At 46.4% G+C, this 24,444-nt stretch overlaps 2 protein-coding genes and 1 long non-coding RNA gene across 4 annotated transcripts in view; 2 read left to right on the top strand and 1 right to left on the bottom strand.

Annotated features, from left to right (window-relative positions):
* LOC109525312 (uncharacterized) overlaps positions 1-6,897 on the top strand; it is a 39,383-nt gene extending 32,486 nt beyond the window's left edge. Inside the window, exons 4-5 of the long non-coding RNA XR_002170114.1 lie at positions 6,068-6,228; positions 6,816-6,897. This is a non-coding gene — a long non-coding RNA (uncharacterized LOC109525312). The remainder of the gene's footprint in view (positions 1-6,067; positions 6,229-6,815) is intronic.
* bcar3 (BCAR3 adaptor protein, NSP family member) overlaps positions 1-6,945 on the bottom strand; it is a 48,565-nt gene extending 41,620 nt beyond the window's left edge. The window contains exons 1-2 of the mRNA XM_019885701.1: positions 6,789-6,945; positions 4,098-4,212 (exon numbers count right to left, since the gene is read on the bottom strand). Coding sequence (XP_019741260.1) covers positions 4,098-4,212; positions 6,789-6,941 — 268 coding nt within the window. The 5' untranslated portion in view covers positions 6,942-6,945. The remainder of the gene's footprint in view (positions 1-4,097; positions 4,213-6,788) is intronic.
* Positions 6,946-10,924: 3,979 nt separating this feature from the next.
* On the top strand, positions 10,925-24,443 carry hps3 (HPS3 biogenesis of lysosomal organelles complex 2 subunit 1). Of its 2 annotated transcripts, XM_019885837.1 has the most exons (25): positions 10,925-11,033; positions 11,439-11,605; positions 11,696-11,767; positions 12,072-12,165; positions 12,270-12,343; positions 12,806-13,018; positions 13,133-13,184; positions 13,362-13,444; positions 13,820-13,943; positions 14,970-15,120; positions 15,214-15,296; positions 15,443-15,614; positions 16,010-16,091; positions 18,036-18,193; positions 18,569-18,670; positions 19,851-19,959; positions 20,046-20,269; positions 21,369-21,546; positions 21,659-21,892; positions 22,087-22,284; positions 22,661-22,855; positions 23,011-23,115; positions 23,190-23,396; positions 23,700-23,787; positions 23,963-24,443. In XM_019885837.1, exons 2-25 carry the CDS (start codon positions 11,555-11,557, stop codon positions 24,088-24,090), a joined length of 3,177 nt encoding a protein of 1,058 aa, XP_019741396.1. In that variant the 5' UTR covers positions 10,925-11,033; positions 11,439-11,554; the 3' UTR covers positions 24,091-24,443. The 2 variants fall into 2 exon arrangements, with proteins under 2 accessions (XP_019741396.1, XP_019741406.1); XM_019885847.1 differs by lacking the exon at positions 18,569-18,670 and having other exon boundaries at positions 10,926-11,033.
* The last annotated feature ends 1 nt before the right edge of the window (position 24,444 follows it).

Below are 24,444 nucleotides of genomic sequence, written 5' to 3'. Positions count from 1 at the left end.
ATCAATATCAGTCAAAATAGAAAAATGGGTTCCCATGATGAACGTTTACGGAACCCAACATTAGTTATCGTGGTTTCCCATTGGGTAATCCGACGGAACCGAAAAACGGTTACCATGAATTTCTGAAATCCTCAGGCCTGGTCCTGAATTATTTAAATTTTTGCAGCATTTGTTTATAATTGTATGTATATGTTGTTTGTGTTATTATCATATGCAATTGAATAAGTAGACCATTTCGGAATTTGAAATTTGGGACTCTCTCAATGCATAATGGGACTCATACTTTTCTGATCAGTGAGTCCCTGGGACTCGCTGCAGGTAAACTGTAAAATGATCACTGAGAGATTACCGCTTTTTCTGCAGTCAGTGATTGACTTCTATGCAAAGTCATTTCTCAACTTGTGTTCCGTGCCGTGTCATGCCTGTTGAGTGTTGATTTATTCATAATATTTATTTATATTCACATTAAGAAACTACTGCACTAAAACATTAATTCATAAATGTATGTCATATGATTTTATTTCTTTTTCCCAGTATAAATAACACGTACCCTGACTGTTCTACTCTTTGAATAAAATCACTTCATTCAAGCGTTAGGGAGTGCAAAGGGTTCTGATGGAGGGGTGTTGCAAATCATGAGGACAGTCCTTGGTCCTTGGCCTTGGCCTCGGAAGCAAGTCCTTGGTCCTTGGCCTTGGCCTCGGAAAATTTTTCAAGTCCTTGGCCTTGGCCTTGCCTCGGAAAATTTTCCAAGTCCTTGGCCTTGGCCTTGGCCTCGGAGGCAAGTCCTTGGCCTTGGCCTTGGCCTCGGGTTGCCGGTCCTTGGACACATCCCTGGTAATCTCACATCTTGATCGGATATCGGGCGAACATCCTGTGGTTACACAAACACATAATGTAAAATAAATAGGCGCACGCTCTACATGGCTGGTGTCCACACTGGAGATTGACATACGCAAAGCACGTTCATGAGGAACTGCAAGATCTCCACTTGCGGATGATATAAAATTGGCCAGGGCGATCACAGTTTGTCTCAGTGAAACGGGCAGCTGGAGACAGCCAGTGTTTCGTGTCTGTGTGTGAAAACAACTACTTCCTATCCCCCAACAACTGTGCCACGACCAGCAGGGTGAAGCGAAAAATTAATTAAAGATGATGATGATAATAATGATTTCAATGGACCAGTTTCATCAATGTTTCAGAGGGTTCGATGCAGCCTGTTATTATGTTTACAGTCTGAATGCAATGCAATGACATCCACTACCCTTGCACAATCTGTGCAGAATCTTTCTGCCTGTGTCTCGATCAAATTGACCAACATCGCATTCCACCGCCTACGCCACAATTTAGACCTGCTCTCACGCAGGCATCAAATGTCGTCATCTTTCAGCCATCAAATTGTCAGGTCTGCCAGAGGCGTGGAAAAGAAAACACCCTCGATGATGCATCAGCAATGCAACACCACGGATCACCGGCAACACAAACAAGTCAGTTATACAAAACTGTCACCACAAACACCTGCACGCACAATTAGATGTCAATCCATATTTTGTGTTGCGCTATTACAAAGACTTCTTTGTCTCGTGCAGTCTCGAAAACTGCTTGTACGCATGCAAAAATAACACATTATATTCCCTGGAAGCTAGAGATAGGACAAGTTCCGTATATGAGAAAAATGTGCAAGTGATGATTCACAAGCAAGCAAGTCAGCCGCCAAAGAGCTTCTTGTTTTGGGTTCTCTTCCACTTTCCGTGAATACGTCTTGCCGTCTACCCTCTAATTGGGAGCACGTGTGCGATAATAATGTCTTTTTAAATACATACGCACGCTTCACTCTTGAACGACTCGTATATCTTAAGGTGAACTGAAAAAGCCTCGAGGAGAGAGTCTAAATATAGACGTGTGTGTTGAATTGTGAAGGTGCTCTCGCTGGAATGCTCTTATCGGGGTTAAATGTTGACTTGACATTTTCTCAGGATGCTTGGCTTGTGTGTGAGCGTGTGTGTGTGTGTGTGTGTGTGTGTGTGTGTGTGTGTGTGTGTGTGTGTGTGTGTGTGTGTGAGGGTTCGATGCAGCCTGTTATTATGTTTACAGTCTGAATGCAATGCAATGACATCCACTACCCTTGCACAATCTGTGCAGAATCTTTCTGCCTGTGTCTCGATCAAATTGACCAACATCGCATTCCACCGCCTACGCCACAATTTAGACCTGCTCTCACGCAGGCATCAAATGTCGTCATCTTTCAGCCATCAAATTGTCAGGTCTGCCAGAGGCGTGGAAAAGAAAACACCCTCGATGATGCATCAGCAATGCAACACCACGGATCACCGGCAACACAAACAAGTCAGTTATACAAAACTGTCACCACAAACACCTGCACGCACAATTAGATGTCAATCCATATTTTGTGTTGCGCTATTACAAAGACTTCTTTGTCTCGTGCAGTCTCGAAAACTGCTTGTACGCATGCAAAAATAACACATTATATTCCCTGGAAGCTAGAGATAGGACAAGTTCCGTATATGAGAAAAATGTGCAAGTGATGATTCACAAGCAAGCAAGTCAGCCGCCAAAGAGCTTCTTGTTTTGGGTTCTCTTCCACTTTCCGTGAATACGTCTTGCCGTCTACCCTCTAATTGGGAGCACGTGTGCGATAATAATGTCTTTTTAAATACATACGCACGCTTCACTCTTGAACGACTCGTATATCTTAAGGTGAACTGAAAAAGCCTCGAGGAGAGAGTCTAAATATAGACGTGTGTGTTGAATTGTGAAGGTGCTCTCGCTGGAATGCTCTTATCGGGGTTAAATGTTGACTTGACATTTTCTCAGGATGCTTGGCTTGTGTGTGAGCGTGTGTGTGTGTGTGTGTGTGTGTGTGTGTGTGTGTGTGTGTGTGTGTGTGTGTGTGTGTGTGTGTGTACTTCTTAGGGAACATAAATCTGTTCACATTGTGGGGACGGGCATCCCTAAAGCAAGCGTCTGAAATGTATATCATCAGGCCTTTGAGAAAAGAGTTGTTGAGATGCGAGTGTGTGTGTGTGTGTGTGTGTGTGTGTGTGTGTGTGTGTGTGTGTGTGTGTGTGTGTGTGTGTGTGTGTGTGTGTGTGTTGCTGCTGCATAAATCTGGCCTCTGTGTTTAATGACAGGGATGGCAGGCTGATAATGCCATGGTAGTTGGCGACTGAGCAACTTGAAGCAGAGGCTGTTTCACCTCAGCAACGGCCCTTAAAGTGTCCGGCGTGCCACCGGCCAGGAATTTGAAAGGGGGTGGAGGAGGAGAGAAAGGCTTTTTGCCAGGCAAGCAGTGAAAACCTCATGGGAGAAGTCATCATCGCCCGAAAGAGACTAACATTCAAAAGAAAAATCAGAATCTTACATGTTCTGACCTATTTGTTTTGTTTTGTTTAAATGGCCGCCACAGGAAAGTCCCGTTCCATTGAAATGTAGGCTGGAGAGAAGGTGTTGTCATTTTAACCTGCACGATATCATGTCTTTTATTTGAAAGCAAAATGTTTGATGCACGATTGGAGGAAGCCAGACAACGGTTTGAAGTCACAGCCTAATGCATGCGCTGGGAAAAAAAAAGTCTTTGATATTCGGTTGCGCATAAGGAACACGTGTTTAACAAATTCGTCTCATCTATTTATTTTTGAGGAAGTCACGGGCAAAATGACATCGGTTTACCACATTTTTAATCAGGGGTCACCGATGTACATATCCAAAGGATTTTTCAGTGGTTACACAAGCCGTTGGTGAAGCCGAGCAGGACAGCGGGCCTCTTGAGTTCTACAGCCAGTGAGTGTGCGTGCGTGCGTGCGTGTGTGAGTACGCCGTATTGTCCTTTGACGGGAGAAGCACCCTCACGATCCCCCAGGCATATGCGTGTCTTTACATGACTATCATGCTATACGTCTCGAGCTCGCTGCATTTTCTGTGCACGTGAGAAGAAAGCCAGAGATGGATGCTAGGGGGACTTTTGGAGACAGATAAGAGAAGATAATGTTTGGTGTGTGTGTGTGTGTGTGTGTGTGTGTGTGTGTGTGTGTGTGTGTGTGTGTGTGTGTGTGTGTGTGTGTGTGTTTGTGGAGTACCTTTCCGCCTCTCTCCCTCCTGGAGGAGGCGTAAGGAGGTGAGGAGGTGCAAACGATGGAGGTGATTGTAAACACCAATGTCCAGGAGGTCGCATTCTGTGAGGTACAGCAGGTCCTGGAAGAGACAAACAGAAGCAGAAAGCGTATGTGAGTCCTTCAAAAAAATTTTGCATTGCCATCTTGAGTCGGTATCACGGCGGTGGAAGGTCTTGAATTAATCTAGCATGGATGTTTTTTTTTTGGAATATAAGAGGAAAGCGGTGTGTCTCACACCTGCTAGCATGGGGAAAACAAGCGAACTCCACAAAGAACAGTCAGATTGGAGATTTGAACCCAGAACTCTTGCATGCTAAGCTCACGCTACGCCATGCCGCCGCAATTTGCAACTTTCGAAACCTCACGTTCCCTTTGTATCATCTTTTCAGCTATGAAAGGATTCGCTTCCTTCAATGTTTTAATTGAAAACATATAAAAAGACGAAACCAAAAATTGGCGCGATTGACCTTGGGCACAAGGAAGACTGGCTTGTTTTTTTGGTTTATTTATTGAAAGCTACGTTCTCCAGAACGAGACATGACACTCCATCTCGGAACAATCAAATGCGTTTTTGAAGCTTGCGTCGCACAAAATGTTTGGTGGAAGATAAGAAACTTCCAAGTCTGTCTAGACAGGTTGTTGGCTCCAGCCGAGAATGTAAAGCGCCGAGACCACCGGTGACCGCCTGTCTCCCCAAAGTGTGCCATCTCCTCCCCTCGCCCTGATCTTGTCATTAACCGCATTGTTTAGCGCACCCCGCCACACTTCAACCTGCACTAGGTTGTTAACAAAAACCCACCCCTTGAAGTAGATGAATTGACAACACGGCGTCATCACGGACGGGACCTTCACAACTCAAACCGGCACAGCTGAAGGACTCGTTGTTTTGTTACGTTACTTAACGACAAGCACATCTCTCTGTAAACTACGCATGCGCGTCGCGTCGCTTGGTGTTTTTGGATCCGCCTCTCTCTCGTCTCGTCTCCATTTGTGTCGAAATCCAAAGTGACGTGTTTTCTTTATCTGGTCGTCCAGAGCTCAACCATCGTGTGAACTTTCAATCCTGCCCACCACGGTCGATTTAACAGCTGTGGATGATTAATTCTTCATTTTTTTTTTTGTTTGTTTTCCATGTGAATGCATGACTTGTGTCTGGCCGACACAAGCCATCACGCGCCTCAATTGTGACAACAATCTTCGTGTGTTCACTTCACTCGTTGGAACGTTTGCTTTTTACGACCGAAACGTTTCCGAGGTTTCCCACTTTTTTTCGGTTTAATTGCCACACGAAGCTCGAGTTGTAAATTAGGACTCCGAAAGCGTCTGCCATCGAAAATGGAAGAGCTTTGACGATCCTTGTCCTAATGTTGACTTAAATGTCTGGCCAGTGTTGGTGGTGCCTACAAGCTCAGTCATGCGGGACTAATCCTGGACGGTTTGAGAAGCAATGAGCTGGACACTGTTGATATAATAGCCCGAAAGGGCTCAGTGGTGCTTTATGATTCCACGATGGCTGAAGGACGAGGTTGTAAATTCCTCCATTGACAACTCCTGAAAATGGCCGCACAGTGGCAGGTGTTTTGTCACATCATCGGACGACACAAATGAATGTCGTCTAATGGACGCCGTAAAATATGTTGTCGCCGACCACCCAAAGCTCCCGGTCACTACAAATGTACTTCACCTTAAAATTCAATCGGCATTATATGTAATAAAGCCACGGGAGAAAACATCAAGCCGAGTCACTGCTGGTATTTTCCTTCATCTTAATTAAGAGTAGAAACTCGTCACGTCTTTCTCCTCCTAATCCGCGCGACAAGAAATTCCTTTCACGGTCATCTTGGAGTACTGTCATTTTTTTTTTTGTTTTCCAACAATCCAAATTAGCTGTCACGAAATAAGCTGAAGTGAAATCACGTGATTTATTTTCACAGGCTGAGCCTAAAGCCAAAGTGGATCGCTGCCCAAGAATGAGCAGCAACATGTCTCCCCACTTCTACTTGTGAAGTTGATTGCCACGATGACGTTTGAAAGAGGCGCATCGCTGCATCGAGAGTTTTTCCCAATAATATGTGGACACGCATCGGAAGATGTTGTAAGTATGCCCTGACGCACAAAAGTCTTGTGGAGTCTTTTCCTGAGGTGAGCAACATAACAGACCGCAGATGGAATAATCCGTCCCAACGAATGACTCTTGCAGGATGAAACATGACCTGACATTCAAACTAATTCCAAGTATTTTATTTGGGCAACCCTGTGTTACAACGTTACATCAACTCTCCCCATGTCAGAACAGAAACGGAATCAGGCAGCAGCCACATTGTGATTCCTTTTTGGATGCTTGCGCGTCCCCGCCATGTTGTCGTGAAACGCAGGTTTGCATCACCCCACTTGAGTTTGGGGTGAAACGCGCCCTAACTTTTGGACAATGTCTAGCCATGACATCATGCTTGTTTCTGACGTCACGGATGATGCGGATTAGCACCACTGTGCATACGCGCCTCAGGCAAGTCGACGGTAAAAAGGTGCGACGGGAAACGAGGCAGTTTCCAGAGAAAAAAAACAAAGCGTCAAAAATAAACCATGAGACTCATTGTCGATGATTTTCATGGTCGACCATGAATTTGGACGGTTGATCGTTTATGGGTGTAGTACCTCAACGCCATCATATTCTCGTTCCAGCGCAGTGCAGTATTGCGGCAGTCCCAGCTGACTCAGCCATCGGGAGATGGACTGGTGCTTCATGGTCCACAAACGTGTGCACACGCACACGCTAGATGGAACCTGAAGGAATAGAAGATCACCCATAAGATCAGTCTTTAAATAAAATCAACCCTGAGAAACGGGAAAAATATAATCGTGACCACATTGATGGCTTTACAAAGAAGCCCAAACAAAATTGCGAACCACCGAATGACTTGTTCAGTTAACGCTTGGAAGTTTTGATTGATGATCAAAAAATGGCACCGGAAAGACTGGTGGCCAGTCCGTACTTTCAAGGGCTATTCGGCGTGTGGCGACACATCCTTGCTAAGGACAGGACACGGAGCACATTATCTGGAAGAGCGGCAATGACTGAGTATGTGCAGTGGCCCCACACTCACGCAATTATATGAAGTGCTATTACAGGGAAGTCAATGACAGTTAGCAAAGTGTGTGCCACCACTCTGCAGGGACTCCTCGCTCAATCACATCAAGCCAATCTGTGAGGGTGTCATTGCGGAGGCCAGAGGAGTCCTTTATGCGCTTTCGGCACTCCTGTCAGTGTCCGACCCCGTTCCCAGTTCAACCTCCAGGCGGGCTGGCGTTTATCCAGGGATATGCATTACCTGATTCTCTCCGCTGGCAGAACCGTGGGGAGAGACTGCGGCACAAGGAATCTGAAGGAGGAGATTCTGACAGGTGTGTTGGACAACTCAACTGTATTTCTCGAGCACTTGAAAAGAACTCTTAAGATGGACAGGGAGCCGGTCAGGTACCAGTCAAGAGGTGAGCAGCAGTATTGTGGACCAACTGGAGACTCATAATGGAGGATTGCTGACTCCAAAGTCAAGTGCATGACAGTCATCCAGCCGGTAGGTGACGACGGCATGCGGCACTCAGAGGGGTTTACTTGCCATCTTTCAGCCAGATGATACTTTTCACATCCGAGCTGCCAGGACTGTCTGCCGCGCAGATGTATTTTATTGCATTGTGTTGAGGTTTTGCCCAAATAATGTGAGCAGTTTAGCTGGCTACGATTCCAAAGGGGACAAAATTATGACTAGGGGGACAACTTCCAACATAAGGGAAATGAAACTGGGGGCAAAAATGAAGCAGCTGCGTTTGCGTGGCTTCCGGATTCACAAAGTTCAACTGCTTTCTCCCCAGGTTTGACTTCCCTTCACCACGATAGAGAGGCCGCATGCATGGGATGAGGGACACCGATTCCCTGCCAGCCCTTGAGCAAGGCACCCGGCAATCCCGTAACTGGCCACTTGAAATGTGGCAAGTGCTCTTTTCAGGATGAGCGCAGAAGGCAATTACATGACATGACCAAATAACCTGCGGGACTTCTTTCTTCTTGGTTGCACGCAAATCGCGGTCGTTGGCACGGGGAGGGATGCCACCAACCGGTCAAACAATTTGACCTCAGGCAAGAGGCTTTTACACCGAATGTTCACGAGTGGAAGCGCATGACCCAACATACCCCGAACGCTGCTCGTAGGAACCGAGAGCGCAAAGTGCTCTCCCAAGAGGCTGCTTCTTCTTTCTGTGGAGTCCACTTCAACTTTTCTCCGCGGCTCCGACCTCGGCTGTTTTCCCATGACCACATCTCTCTCGGGTGCTGTGGCAATATCCAATTTCTCATTGAAGAGCAACGCTATAAATAGACGCATGCAGATCCTGCCTGCTGAGTGAGCCAAACAAGCTGGGCTATTTAACAACATCCCATAATGGATTGGACTTTTGAGGGCAAAACAAACTTCAGCACAGCCAAGACTGCCATAGAGGGCAAACTGCTTCACTCACTCACTCACTCTAATGCCTTTATTGGCTGCTGTCTATCGAGCAAGGGCGTCTGTTTCACCAATCACATTAGACTGAAACAATCCGACCAAGTGAACGAAGCCGCAAAATAAAATCGGCGCTAAGGATATGGAAATACAGATATGTATTGTTGGTTACTAAGGCTGCAAAAAATAATGTCAACATAAATGGATGGATGGCTACAGTTGAATATCCATGCAGAACAAAGTACTGATAAATATACTGGTGAAGGGTTTCACGACACACGGTGCAGTAGTTGCATGTTTTTCTTGTCTTTCTTGAGCATCGTTTCCCTTCTCTGACGCCTGTCAAACGCCCGAAGCGCCAGAAGAATGTGATGCTGCCTGAGGGTAAACCTCATGGATACTTTCGAAGAAGGAAAAAGTTTGCGCCATTGCGGCCCAAATGGCAGTACGCCGATGCTTAAACCGCAGTCTCTTTTTGGACGGTTTACTTTCCGTATTGCAATCTCGTCAGTGTCTCATCCGTCACTCCATTGTCTTCTCAATTAAATGCACAACTGACATGAAGTTGAAATAATACCCCCCCACCCCCCCAAAAAATATAAAGATAAAGAAAAAAAATGACACCTACCTTGCGAATGGCTGAGCTACAGTCAGTGAAGAATGCAGTGGAGTGCCGCATGCATGCAGCCTGCAAGTGCACTTGCTGCTCGCAGCGCTCACAATGGTGAGCCTGCACGAGTTGCTGCCATGTCATCCACTTTAACTGTCTACAAAGCCATCAAACACACACACAGAGGGTGGGGGAGGGAGAGAGAGAGAGAGAGAGAGAGAGATTGTATAATTGATGTGTCTATGGCGATATGACTCAAAGTGATTAGTTATTACGGGAGTAACAAAGTAATATTAATTTGTGTCATATAATGGATGTACCTGGCATTGCTGACTTGTGAATGCCATTGTGGACTGTTTAAACACATTTGATAAACAATTTCTGTTTTCCCCCTTCCTGGGCCATCACCGAATTGTTGTGGAGGGGGTTGTCTGTCTCACTGATCCGAGGAGCAACATTTTCCGGAGTTTTACGCTCATGTCAGGGTCACTCGTGGCAAACAGGTCCTCAGTGAGGGAGCAGACAGCCCACTGCTCAAAGCAGGCTCCCTGTGACGATGCCTCTCACATTCGCATCCTATGGGAGGCGGGTGACATTGAGTCCAAGTGGGCTATGTTCCACGCCTCCATTGTTGATGTGGCCGATCAAACCTGTAGCTGTAAGGTGGTCGGTGCCTGTGGGGTTTCAGAGGCATTCGATGGGTACCGGCAGGAAGATTTGCTGGCGGCTGAGTCAAAAACTCCGGCATGGAAGGGGTTTGGTGAAGCCATGGGAAACGACTTCCAAACAGCTTTGAGGAAACACCATGCAGCATCTCAGCAGAGGCAAGCAATGCAACATCAACAGTGTTTATAGTGGGAGTGGAGTGCAGCTGACCTTGACTCAAGTAGAAGGTGCGAGTCGATACCAGGATGTGTTTTGTTAACACTCTCAAATTAGGGATATGAATAATTTAAAAAATGTAAAGACATCATCACTTCCTTGCTTCATTTCCTGAAAGAAAGGAAAAAAAAACCCGAGCTATTCAGCGATAGTCTCACGCATCTGGCCAGAGGACCTCAACTTTCGCTTCAGGCTGTCCACCGATACTTGTCCATGGCCAAAGCTCCCCCTGGCGTGACGTACGGTGCAACAGCGCAGTCCTGCAGACTGAGATGCACGGAAAGGGAATCCTAAACACAATTAATGTGCTCAGTAGCGCATAGAACAATTACAGCTCTTTTTAAAGTGATATCATCATGAGTTCAACGAAGAGCGCCAAGCTTGATATGCGCATAATTTGGACACAAATCATGGGATTCAAAGGCTCTTGCTTTAAACTGACTGCCTCTATGGATTTAGAAGGATAAATTAAATCACGGAGGGGAGAAAGCGAGCGAGGCAGATTGAGATTTTTTTTTTCCGAGGTAAAAACCCAGCGAGTGAAATTAACCAATGAAAGCAAGGAGGCGTGTCCACTGTTGTTGTGGTTGACATCAACTTCCTGCTTTGCGGCATGAAAGCTTTCAACTGCAGTTTTCGACCATGAAGAGGAGAAACATCCCATTACACAACTGAACAGGATCGTAAGTATATTAAATCACGGAGGGGAGAAAGCGAGCGAGGGAGATTGAGATTTTTTTTTTTTTATCCGAGGTAAAAACCCAGCGAGTGAAATTAACCAATGAAAGCAAGGGGGCGTGTCCACCGTTGTTGTAGTTGACATCAATTTCCTGCTTTGCGGCGTGAAAGGTTTCAACTGCAGTTTTCGACCATGAAGAGGAGAAACATCCCATTACACAACTGAACAGGAGCGTAAGTACGCCCTCGGGTTTATTTGGTTGTCAACTCGCTACCGAGTAAGTCCGGTGTGAGACGAGGTGAAAGGGGTTGAAGTCGATCGTTGCAGCCCCCCGGTTCGGCTCACAAGACCGCAGCATGTGATATCGATTAGAGGAATACAACACACACATTTGTCTGGCCTCTGCTTTCGCTGCACTCCCCAGACCATCTGCGACAAAATGATACTTAAACGTTGTGGTTCTTCATTTACACTATATGTTTTTTTTCCCCCAATTTCTACGGTATAATATTTTTAAAGCTATAGTATTGTGGCTGAATATCTTAACAGTCACGTCATGCTTTCAACTGCCTAGTAAGTGTTTTTTTACAGTCACTTGAATGATTTCGTAAACTGACTTCTTAGCTGTGCTTTCACAGAGGGCTGGTGACCCTGCACGTGAGAGAGAGAGAGAGAAAGTAGAACGCGGAATTGGAAGTTCTCTTTCCACTCCACCTTGTCCCATTGAAGCACCTCTGCAAAGAGTGGATACAACATGGTGCACGTCTACAACTGCCATCCTTACGCCTCACAGCAGATAGTGCAGGTCAGTGGAGGTCTCCTGAGCCAAGCCAGCCAACCTAAACGTCATTTATCCTCTTTAAGAGCTCATGACATCCGTTGTCCCTGTCACCAGGTGGAGCAGGAGCCTGGCCTGGTCTGCTGTGGAGGTGGTTCCTTGTTTGTGGTAACCACTGGAGGATGCAAGGTTATTATTGCTATTGTGGTTATTGAATGAACATAACAGGTGCACTGTCTAGGTCACGTAGGATGAAGTCCGCATTGATCACATGTAAATAAAACCCATTTTGTTGGATCGACATATCCATCTACAGTTGATAGAAAAAGGCAACACACCTCTTTTTAAATGCCAGGTTTTTGTGCTGTAAAAAAAAAAAAACGAGAACAAAATAAATAATTTCAAAACTATTACCAGGAGTTATGGCGACCTTTAACCTGTATAACCCAGTTGGGGAAAAAAAAAAAACGTGAACATGTTGTTCCGGGCCCAGGTGGAAGCTTACAATCTGGAGCAGGAGGGCTGCCCTCTTCTCTGTCGTTTTGCTACCATGGGCACCGTCAGGAGCATCCTGCACAGCAACATCGGTGCACAATATTCTTTCTTTCTCCACTGGCTACCTTTCGCGTGCGCACGACCATTTGGTTCATCTTGTCAATTGTGTTTTTTTTCTTGTCCCCATCACATCTAGGAGACTACCTGGTCACGATCGAGGAAAAGAACAGCTCCACCTACCTGAGAGCCTACACCAACTGGCGTTATCAGGTGTGGCATTGGTGAAATAATCATGTTGAAAGACAACCGAGCTTTTTTTTTTTTAAGATAGTCTTAAAGTGCGGTAAACCCTCGTTTTTCACGATTAATGGGGACCAGAAACCCCTCGCGAAAGGTGAAAACCGCGATGTAGGATTGGGAGAAAAAAGTGGTGATGCGTAGCGCTGTGACGTTCAGCTTGTTTGAAAGTTTCTTCTTAAAATCAGACAATAGTCTATTTTTTTGGGGGGGGGGGTGAAACAAAACTCTTACAGAGCTGACATTTTTGGCTGTCACTTCAGCCCTCATCTGAGCTGTCACTGCTTCCTTGTGACGTGTCTTCAAAAAAACAACACCTGACCGGGTCGGAAAACCTTCCAAATAAGGCTCCCCGACTGCGAACCAAGCCCCCACCACCGCTCTTGCAAGGGGTTGGCGTGCAGCTTGACAAATCAACATGTTACTTGTGTACAGGCCGAGGAGAAGGCTCGTGTTGGAGTGCGCTTGTTGGGCCACCTGCTTCGAGGGGCGTCCCAGCGGGGCGGAGTACAGATGGAGATCATTGAGATCCCCTTATCGGAGCGTCCTGTCGCTGTGGCGTGTTGCCCGCTTACAGGCGACCTCCTGGTCGGCTGTGACAAGACTCTGGTTCTGTTTACTTTGAGAAGACAGAACCAGCAAAATATGGTAAGTACAAAACTGATCCGGTTCGCTGTGTTCCAAAAGATTTCACACTTCACCTTGTTTTGTCATCCGCTCCGCTTGCGTTTGAAACGTTTTCTTGGTGATTTTCAAACCCAGCCCAACGTCCAACACCCTTCAAGCAACCAGCCGAGCGCAAGTCAGAGTCCAGGTAAGAAACGCTCAAATGGGTTTGTTTGTGTCAAACTGCTTCGCATTCGCAGAAATGTTATTTGGTTCGCATACTTGAAGGCCTGAAGGTTTTGAAAGCCTTTGTCGGGTAATCGACTTCGAAGTCGATATCTGCCACTGGCTTTTCACTCAGACGTCTCACTTGCTGTACCTCTAGATCAGACCCCAAACCAGAGCGCTTCCTTTTTGGACTTTGAACGCTCTGTCATCCTGCATCTTCCGGCAACTAATCCCAAACAGGTATCTGCACCACTGCTTTCTGTTTGTCTTTATTACGTTGATTCTGTTATCCGTGAATTTAGATGTACATCACTGTGGTGATCTTGGGATGACACATTTTACAGATGAGCCTTGATACTACAGTATTTAGAACGGTCACTGTACCTAAAAAGAGGATGAGGGCACATAAAGGTGTGCTTGCTTTTATATATGCTGTATGTCTGACAGAAGATGAAGAAAAAGAATTGAAGATAATTACACCCCAAAAAAAAAGAATGTAAGGGAGGGCGTCAAGATTTTCTCCTTGAAGTAAATTTTTGCTCTCCCGTATTTGATTGAAAAGCTCTAAATAGGTCTGTCTTTGTGTGTGTTAAAATATCGCACGCGCCCCTCAAGGTGGCACTGTGTGCAGGATATGTCGCTGTGCAAGCGGAGCTGGAGGTCCTGGTCCTCAAACTGCATGCGAATTATGAGCCAAAAGACCTGGCGCCCGAGGAGACGTCTGCAGCGCCAAAAGACGGTGATCAAATTCAAAGACGTTAGCTGAATTGCACCGTGCGTTTCTACTGCACGTGTGAGCAGCAAAGGTCAAATTGTTTGCCAAACGTTTCAAAGCTTGCTGCTGTTGTAAATCCAAAACAAGCCGACGTGTTCTTCAGCCGACTAAATGAGGGCTTAAGCGTGACAGCGCACTTTTTCATCTCAAATTGAAGGGTGCCCGTGTGTGACAATAATATCCACTCATTCTTAGACAGCACTCAGCATGACACCGTCAACTTTTCACCACCCCCCCCAAGGACCACCTGAGTAATCCTGCAGGCCTGTTGGAGCAGCGATGGGCCATTGTGATTTCATTTTTTTGGGGATGTGGTCAATGTGATCTTTTGGAAACGTAAACACTCGCTGGGATGTACGGAAATATGGGCTTGCATTTTGATCTTGACCCATTTCCATCCCTTGTCAAATCATTGTTGGGAATTATTCTGAAAAATCATGATTATGATGTACCGTACAGAAAAAGTGTAAAACTAATTTTTGTCGGGGGGCACATCGTACTGTATCTACTTTCCTTCACAGGGCCATTCTGACTGTGAAACCAAATTGGAACACGATCGCCTTATATTACATCGACACACAACAAAAGTGATTTTGTACTCGGGCGTCGGTAAAACTGCTCAAATGTAACATTTATTTTAAAAGAAGGATTGGAACAAAACATGCGTGAAATATCTTTTTAAAAGCGAAGACAAGTTGACACCTGTGCCGTACACGATATCATAAATTATTAATCACCCTAAATCATAACTGGTCATCTTTAACATTAATCAGTTCCTCTCAGTTCAAAAAAAAAAATGTTTGCACGCATTCTAATCAGTGCACACTACAGTCATGATGAAACAGCGATTCTAATATGGAGAGCTTCCCCCCCGCCGCCCTTCCCCTCAGACGTCAGGCTGTTAAAAATCATTGTTGTGTGTGTGTGTGTGTGTGTGTGTGTGTGCGTGTGTGCGTGCGTGCGTGCGTGTGCGTGCGTGCGTGCGCACAGATCAAGCTGAAGACCAGATTGACTTCCTGCTCCTTCCAAGGCACCAAGAGCTGCTGGGTGAGCGAGCTGCAAACTGCGACATCCCTGTCAGCATCGAGAAAACGGCGCTGGAGGACAGTGGACAAAACACATTCTCTTACGTTCTTTTCAGGTGCGTGGCTATTGTTCACCAGAACGATCTCAGCAGAATTTTATTATTTTTTTGTCAACAATTTTTTTTGTTTTTCTCTGTTGTATATCGTAGGCGTTTTACTCCAGACTACTTCCAGGGCTGCAGTGTGGAGGGGACGCACCTTCACTCCCTGAAACTGCACCCCTTATTTCCAAGTGAGTTGAACGCAATCCAAGGAGGATCAAAAAGTTCACTGGCCAATGAGAAGCTGTTTCTAAACCCCCCCCAAAACAATATGGATCCGTTCAGGATTTATGGGCATCATTTTTCACCCTCTCTACGCGTGCCCTTGTCCGCGTAGGCCGGCAGTCTGGGGCTGAAGAGCCAGCTTGCGTGTTCTGCTTCTTCTCCCTTCCCACCGCCGGCTACCTGTACAGCCTGAAAGGCGGAGTGGAGCTTCTCTCAACTTATCAATATCCCGAGAAGGTCTTGGAAGCGGTCTTGACAGATCACCTGTTACATGTCATTACCAAGTGAGTCTCATTTTCGGTGAAAATTTTCCGCTTAGTATGACAAGTGGAGGGGGTCCCTCAGTTTACCGTCATGGAACCCAAATCCCAAACCTATGCTGACACATTAGTCAAATCGTAATTGCAGTCAATATTTTGTACGAGAAACGCTTGCGGGCCGTCGATGCTAGTAAACGACGCCCCCCCCCGTTCATGCGAAATGTCGGGACTGTCCATCGCTGTAGGATACCTTCCGAGGATAATACTGTACTTGGCATTTGCATTTTTTGTCCCGATAGGAACGTTTCGTGAACATACGTAGGTTGCGTCATCGTGAAGTTAATCGAACCGAATAATGTCACTGCGACGTGGTTTTAAACCAGTTGAATCAAATGCACATCTGTCTGCTTGTATGTTAGGAGTGCGCTGCAGTGCTTCACCGTGCGTTGCGCGGCGGTCGCAGCCAGGTTGGAGGACCCCTACATCGATACCACCATGAGGGTACGTGTCTGACGAAAAGCAAACCTGCCTAGTAAACATGAAAAACCAAGAACGCCGAATCACCTGATTTGGTTATGACGCTCACGGTCACAAGATGAGGCGTCCAAATCGATTTTTTCCGCAGTGGGCGGGCCAAACTTTTTCCAATTCCATGCGCAGACAATGTAGTGAGATGCCCGTAGATACATGATGGGCGATGGGAGGGCGGGTCAGGAGAGACCTATGCCAACTCTGAGTGACTTTCTTTTAAATAAGTACATGAAAAATGAATACAGAGCCATGATGTTGCTAAATGTGTTGACAAATTGTGCCGTTTTGGCACTAAGCAGCGATACAGAGCCATGATGTTGCTAAATGTGTTGACAAAGCAGCTTGCGCAGTCATCTTCGCTATTGTAACAGTTGCAAGACAAACACAGCGGGCGGACCCGCCAGACACTAAGCGAGAGTTATTCACGCTACGTTGCGTGCCAGTCATCTTCGCTATTGTAACAGTTGCAAGACAAATACAGCGACAATACAGACAATAAGCGAGAGTGATTAATGCGATATTGTTCACCAGAACGATCTCAGCAGAATTTTATTATTTTTTTGTCAACAATTTTTTTTGTTTTTCTCTGTTGTATATCGTAGGCGTTTTACTCCAGACTACTTCCAGGGCTGCAGTGTGGAGGGGACGCACCTTCACTCCCTGAAACTGCACCCCTTATTTCCAAGTGAGTTGAACGCAATCCAAGGAGGATCAAAAAGTTCACTGGCCAATGAGAAGCTGTTTCTAAACCCCCCCCAAAACAATATGGATCCGTTCAGGATTTATGGGCATCATTTTTCACCCTCTCTACGCGTGCCCTTGTCCGCGTAGGCCGGCAGTCTGGGGCTGAAGAGCCAGCTTGCGTGTTCTGCTTCTTCTCCCTTCCCACCGCCGGCTACCTGTACAGCCTGAAAGGCGGAGTGGAGCTTCTCTCAACTTATCAATATCCCGAGAAGGTCTTGGAAGCGGTCTTGACAGATCACCTGTTACATGTCATTACCAAGTGAGTCTCATTTTCGGTGAAAATTTTCCGCTTAGTATGACAAGTGGAGGGGGTCCCTCAGTTTACCGTCATGGGACCCAAATCTCAAACCTATGCCGACACATTAGTCAAATTGTAATTGTAGTCAATATTTTGTACGAGAAACGCTTGCGGGCCATCGATGCTAGTAAACGACGCCCCCGTTCATAACCTCGAAATGTCGGGACTGTCCATCGCTGTAGGATACCTTCCGAGGATAATACTGTACTTGGCATTTGCATTTTTTGTCCCGATAGGAACGTTTCGTGAACATACGTAGGTTGCGTCATCGTGAAGTTAATCGAACCGAATAATGTCACTGCGACGTGGTTTTAAACCAGTTGAATCAAATGCACATCTGTCTGCTTGTATGTTAGGAGTGCGCTGCAGTGCTTCACCGTGCGTTGCGCGGCGGTCGCAGCCAGGTTGGAGGACCCCTACATCGATACCACCATGAGGGTACGTGTCTGACGAAATGCAAACCTGCCTAGTAAACATGAAAAACCAAGAACGCCGAATCACCTGATTTGGTTATGACGCTCACGCTCACAAGATGAGGCGTCCAAATCGATTTTTTTCCGCAGTGGGCGGGCCAAACTTTTTCCAATTCCATGCGCAGACAATGTAGTGAGATGCCCGTAGATACATGATGGGCGATGGGGGGGCGGGTCAGGAGAGACCTATGCCAACTCTGAGTGACTTTCTTTTAAATAAGTACATGAAAAATGAATACAGAGCCATGATGTTGCTAAATGTGTTGACAAATTGTGCCGTTTTGGCACTAAGCAGCGTGCGCAGTCATCTTCGCTATTGTAACAGTTGCAAGACAAATACAGCGACAATACAGACAATAAGCGAGAGTGATTAATGCGATGTTGCGTGCGTGTTTCTAGGCCTGTCCCCCCTGCAACCTTGAAGTGTGCGCCCTGAGGATGCAGCTGTTTATCGGCCTTCGCTCCGTGCGTGCGTGCGGCCGCCACGTCATCCTGTTCTCCGCCGCCGACGCCGAGACGGCAGAGGAGACGGAACGCAACGTCCAACGCCGAGGCCTGTACGTCGTTGCGTGCGTGTTTCTAGGCCTGTCCCCCCTGCAACCTTGAAGTGTGCGCCCTGAGGATGCAGCTGTTTATCGGCCTTCGCTCCGTGCGTGCGTGCGGCCGCCACGTCATCCTGTTCTCCACCGCCGACGCCGAGACGGCAGAGGAGACGGAACGCAACGTCCAACGCCGAGGCCTGTACGTCGCTTGAAAGAAAAACACAACACACCGAGATCCCAGCGTAGTTATTCACGTCCACGTTTCGTTTTCTGACTCGAGCGCATTGACGTGGTCGTCATCCGTTGCGGTGCAGGTGAAGTTTAGCTTCCTGTGCTTTTACCCCAGCAAACAATTTATTGTGCGCACGTGTGTGTGTTATACATTTTTAGCACGTTGAAAGAGCACACCATGCTGACCGGTATTTTCCTGGCGGTGGGAATCGATCCCACCACCACCCCAGCTCTGGAGAGCCTTCTGTCACGCCCCTTCCTGTAAGATTCCTCTGCCCCCCCACCCCAAAAAAGCCTCTTGCTGTCACTTCCAGGCCGAACTGCGACGCCAACGCCTTCAAAGTGCTCACCGAGCTCATTTCCGACGCAGCGAAGCCGTAATGAACTGACAGAATTCGATCCAGAACGCCATTACAACACCAGTTTGTTTTGAGGTTTTTTTTCCCCCACCAAGATTAAATTGCAGCTCACAAAATGTCACAGAATGAATAAATCCTGACATTGATTTATTCATTCTGTGCTTCAAACGTCAACTCAACTCAAAGGTAATCCTGCCAGAGCAGCATCATCAATTCATGTTTTGTGTGTGGCACGGTATCCCTCATTTCAGACATTATCAGATTAGTTTTGGTGCTAATTCTTCCTGCGTCCAATTCTGTCAGTATGATATGCTACTTTTTATGCTAATGCTAACTCTTTCAAATGTCCCATTAACCAATGTAAAAATATATATATACAGTACATATGTATATATATTCTTCGATCTTTCAGTTTGACTTTGCAGCTTCGTCTTAAAGTGACAGCAGTTTTTATTTTCGAAGCCAATTCTCCCTTAACCCAACCTAACTCCCCTAAAAACGGGCGCGACCCCCAGCTCACAGACTAATATAGTTTCAACTCACATTGAATTCATGGCTTACCCTGTGAGAGTAGACATTTCCCATATAGCAAATAAAAAAGGGGTGCTCAATGTTTTTTTTTGGGGGGGGGGGTCAGGAGGGGGGGGGAAAATCTGCTTTTCAAGTAGCCAATCGTCCGACATGGACCAGTCGAGGCTCAACATCGCAAAGTCACACAGCTTTTCGAGCCTGTGGTCACTAACCACGCAACACTTTTTTTTTTTTCTCGTTGGCACGCAATCACTAGACATCACATTGCTCTCTCTGTTCCGGTAGATCACCGCGTTTGACAACTCTCACTTCTAAGACTTTTTCCTTGTAAATTGGAGCAAAAACCTGTATTAAGTATTCACTTGATATTTTTGTTCGCTGTCGTATTTTTTTTTTTTTTTTTTTAGATTCTTAATGAAAATGACGGCGTGTGGCTGCCAAGTATCACACATTTTTTTCAAACTTTTTCATACTTGGACCATACAACCGGGGTCAGCGTCTTCTTTTTGAGTCTACTTCCAATTTCTTGTTTGTGTGACCTTTGACCCCAGGAGCAGGAAGTGGACAATGTCTGCTCCCAAGGAGACCAGCGCTGTCGGACATGGATGGAACCTTTACGTGGTCGAAACGGTCCCTCCACTCACTCTCTACCACGAGATGGTAAAGTCGACCTGCTGACTCCATTTCCACCCCGAGCCGCCTCGACAAAATGCGTTAACGTGACCAATTTGTCTCCGCGTGGTCAGGTTGAATACAGCCAGCATTATGCACAGAACAAGCAGCATGCGCAGAGTCTTTGGCACCTCCTCAGTGAAGCCCACCTCCTCCTGCGCGCGGCTTTGCTTCAGTCTTCGCAACCGCACCTTCGCAGCAGCAGCAACGGCGGCCCCGCAGACGCCCCGCCCGACAGAACGGCCACGGAGCAGGCATTCCAGGAGAACTGTGCGCAGCTGGGAGACTGTTTCAGCAGGTAACCCATGGCCAAGATCGTAAACTCAACAGTGCGGACGCAAGACTCAGCTCAGCGTGGTATTACACCCGCAGAAAATAAAATCACCCCCTTAGAGCTCTAAAATTGTCCACGTTTGCATGTACTTGACAACTGTCCAAACCTCCGTCCAAAGAAAAGGGTCTTTCCCCCAAAGTGTTCCCACAAAGTTGAAAGCATGACATTGGCCAAAGTATCTCGTTCGGGCTTTAGGAGGAACAAAGACTGAAAGGGAAAAAGGATTTTGGTTCACAAAATAAACAAAAAACAAATGAATGAAAATGCTTTAAAAAAAATAGAAAGAACTCTAAATGAAACTACATTTTAAGTCTATAAAAATAACCAAAACTAACTCGAACTGGAGCCAAAATGTCGTCTGTTTTCGTTTTTTGTAAATGACGGCGTTGATTGTGAATGTGTTTGTTTTGGTATTGCGGTACAACCGTTGCCCAAGACGAACCAAAGTCACTCGTTGGAGAAATGGAGTTTGCTTTTCTTTATTACACAATACTTAGTGACCCTTTTTTAAAAAAAAAATTTAATCTTACACTCAACAAATACTCCTTTTATTAAAAAAAACAAAGAAAACTAACTATAACTAATTAATGAAAACAAAACTAAAACGAAGCAGTTTGGAAACATCAAAAGTAGTAAAATCATGAAAGAAATCTGTTGAAAAAAATTACAACAAGAAAAAAAATATATGTTTTTAATATTGAAAAACTCAATTCACTAGAAAAAAAAAATGTTTTTAATATTGAAAAACTTAATTCACTAAAAAATGACAAAATGACAATTAAAAAAAAGTCAAAATGAAATAAAAACGAACTCTCATGAAAAATGTTAAATCCACTTTCTGCTCACTCTAGACAGATGAGAGGTCATGGTCAGGTGCTCTTCAACACGAGCCCGAACCCCCAAGTGCCCTCTTGCAACACCCGCTGACCCCTGTCAGTCGAGACAAATTTTCCCCTGGGATCAGAAATATTCACAAACTATCACCAGGACTTCATGATTCCAAACCGTTCTTCATCCGACCTCAAGACGTGTAAATCATTGTCCTGTTTTCTGGTCCCAAAAGGGGAAGCCAGAGGCACTGTCATCAGGCTTTGCCTTACTACAGAATGTCGGGCCTGTCGGTCACCGATGTCATGGCGAGGAATCGCCCCCTTCCAAGCAGCCCGCACGCCTACGGCCCGGGCTTTTTGTTCTACCTCAAGCATTACCTTTTAGAAGAGACCGACCAGCATCTCGCTCAGGTAACGTCGCCACAATCGTCTTCACACACTTCCAGATGTGAGCCGCACACGTTTGCAAATGGCGCCACCGCAACGAAAACCCCATCGGGACGTCTCTCTTTCGTCTCCCTAGGAAGCAGCGGATGAGGTCATCGACATTTTTAGCCAATCGGAACCCTCCCAGCTCATCGCCGCGTGCGCCAGCCCGACCATGACAAATGTCAGTCCCGACCGGACACTCCGAATCTTGCAACATCTGGAGGCCAGCGCCGGCGTGTCTGTTGCGCTGACCATCACCATGGCAACCATGGCGCTGCGCTTGGACGACCTGGCGCAGTACGCGCAGCTGATGGAGAGACACGCGGAGGTCAGGAGGCAGCCGGCGTGTTTGAGAATTTCAGCGTGTGCAATGGCATCACGCGTTTTGTTTGTCGAACGCGTTGAAATCAAGACACGCGCCGCCATTCTCTTCATAGTTCGGAAGAGTCATCCCCGTCACTCAAAATACAGTCCGACTTTAAGCTCGCTGGATCAAATCCGCCACTTCCGTTGCGTTTTTAGATGGTGTTGGTGTACGGCTTCATTGAGGAGCCGAGGCTGTTGCTGCATGGGGGAGGTGCGGGCCAGCGCGCCGCCATCGCTCCCACCGCGTTAAGTCACCAAATGGCCAAGTCCCAGCCCGGCTTGCTGGTGGCTTCCATGGTTGCCCTGCATGAGAACAACAAAGTTCAACTTGAACAGGTGGACCAAATGTTTCAGGTGGGTGTCATCGAATCATCGGAAACCTTATTGTTGTCTGGGAGCGATAGGAGGCCGTCTTACAGCTTACAGTGTGTGTGTGTGTGGGGGGGGGGTGTACTTCCAAAGCAGTTTTTATATGTATCCCTTATTATTTTTTTACTTCAACATGCTCAATACAGAAAACTGTAAACAAGTACATGCAAGCGAATGGAAGAGTTCCTCTGTTATTTGTCTTCCTATTTGAGAACAAAAAAAGTCCGTGGGGTTGACATGTATGAAACTCCCTTGTTTGTGAAATGTAAAGTATCCCAAAAATCATCCAAATGATATTCCATGAGAAAATTCAGAGGCTGTGTAGCACTTCCTGCCATTCTGACGCGTGCGCTTATCGTAGGTGCTGGGCTGTGAAAACAGCTTGCAGGTGGATTTCTGGGAGGCCACGCTTATGGCGTCGTCACAAGAAGCCGTCATTCAAGAGCTCCTGTTCCGATTGTCTTCGGTCTACATCGACCGACTGACACACACGAGCACAGACAAACGTCTGGTCCAACCTCTGGCTCGCAGGTCACTGAAGAGCGCCGACGATCTGGTAAAGTTGCTGGAAATGAGAATGGGGTTTTTTTTTCCCCCTCCTATAAACTTTATAGATGGACAAAAACCATGACGAAATGTGTAATTGTTCACATAGCACCTTTTAGTCAAACTATCGTCAACTAAAATGTCTGCGTGGTGGCTATGTTTCAGATCAATTCCTGCTCCCATTATGGTGCTCTGCATCCTTGGCTTATTGTTCTCAGTCCGCCTCACAGTACCAGTTTTGAACACCAGGAGGCGTTGCACAAAATGCAGGTAAGAGTTCGGCCCACGAACTGCAATTGCAATCCCGGATACTGTGCATTCACCCCGTTTTGTGTTTTCTGCAGTCGCTCCTATGTGGCCCGTCCCTGCCCGTGGCCTCGGTCGCACCCTTGTTGGAAAGTTTGCCAGACCAAGCATTGTGGGGCTTCAGCCTGCACCTTCTCTGTGCAACCAGGAGGGGGCAGTACGATCGCAGCATCGAAGACCTCCTGGACCGATGCCCGCAGGCGATCATTGCCTACGCCAATCACCACTTGCAAGATCAATACATGGTCTGTATCTGTGGAAAATCAGGTCCCCTCAGTGGATCCTTGTGGCTTTATATTTTGGCAGTCCTGAAAGTGTGCGGCCTGTCATGTGTGTTGCTTTGAATGTTGTCACTTAGCCCACTCTCTTACGCCGGGTACCCGCATGCCGATGAACTAGGCCCGACTCCCCACTTCCGATCAAAGTCAATAATGGCCAGATTATCGGATTTCGAAGATCTTGGGAGGATTTTTCTCTTTTTGTCAATCTCGGGCTGCGTGTTATGTGTCTCGCGAGCTCATTCCTTTCCCCTTCCGTCCAAACTTTAGGATTTGTGGTGGAAGAAACTGCTCCCAGAACTCTGCCATCGGACAAGAGTCGCGCCAGACAATTGCATTCTGTTGGCTGCTCTCAAAGGTCGAAGCTCAACCCCGAATTCACTCACTATCAACACAGTCACAGTCAATGCGCGTTAATTTCTGATTCTTTTTCCCCCCAAAAAAACTAAAACGTGCACTAAATTCAGAATATGCAAATTTACGATTGTGAAATATTTGCTATCTGAGATTCATACGTATTATTGTACCAACAGAGACGCTGGTCGTTGTTGCCACGGAGACAAGTCCCGCACAATTCCTGGAGCTCTTACCTGAAGACGGAACAGCTTCATACTTCTTACCTCACTTGTTGACCTGCAGCCAGAGACACTTATTGGCCTAACACGTGCACACACACACACACACAATGTTGCGACTGATAAAAATATGTGAAAAAAAAGTACATCTTAGGAAAAGCTCTTTCCTAATAAGGGTTGAACTAAACTTTTTAGTAGTCAATCTATGATGTGATTAAAGTTTAGTCCAAGTTGATGATGACATTTCCTATTTTTTCCGAGCACAGTACAGTTGTTACAGTTTCTTTTTGTTTTTTGTTTTTTTTTCCCCACCAAGGCTTTTCTGGCACGCTGGGGAGTTAACAGTCACGCAGTGTCGACCCCAGTGAGTTTTGAGAAGTTAAATGAGATCTTTGAATTGGTCAGGATGGTTCTGTGTTGCGCCCACTTACAAGTACGTG

Source organism: Hippocampus comes, unplaced genomic scaffold (assembly GCF_001891065.2).
Source record: "Hippocampus comes isolate QL1 unplaced genomic scaffold, H_comes_QL1_v1.1 scaffold90, whole genome shotgun sequence".
Classification (NCBI taxonomy): domain Eukaryota; kingdom Metazoa; phylum Chordata; class Actinopteri; order Syngnathiformes; family Syngnathidae; genus Hippocampus; species Hippocampus comes.
The sequence above is the reverse complement of the archived record's forward strand: the minus strand, read 5'-3'. Positions and strand labels throughout refer to the sequence as shown.

What these genes read in the sequence shown, in the direction of transcription:
- hps3 (XM_019885837.1), top strand. Translation starts at nt 11,555, where the DNA reads ATGGTGCACGTCTACAACTGCCATCCTTACGCCTCACAGCAGATAGTG. An exon ending in AGGCGTTGCACAAAATGCAG is followed by an intron (nt 23,116 to 23,189) that starts GTAAGAGTTCGG and finishes TGTTTTCTGCAG; the next exon opens with TCGCTCCTATGTGGCCCGTC. An exon ending in TCTGTTGGCTGCTCTCAAAG is followed by an intron (nt 23,788 to 23,962) that starts GTCGAAGCTCAA and finishes TTGTACCAACAG; the next exon opens with AGACGCTGGTCGTTGTTGCC.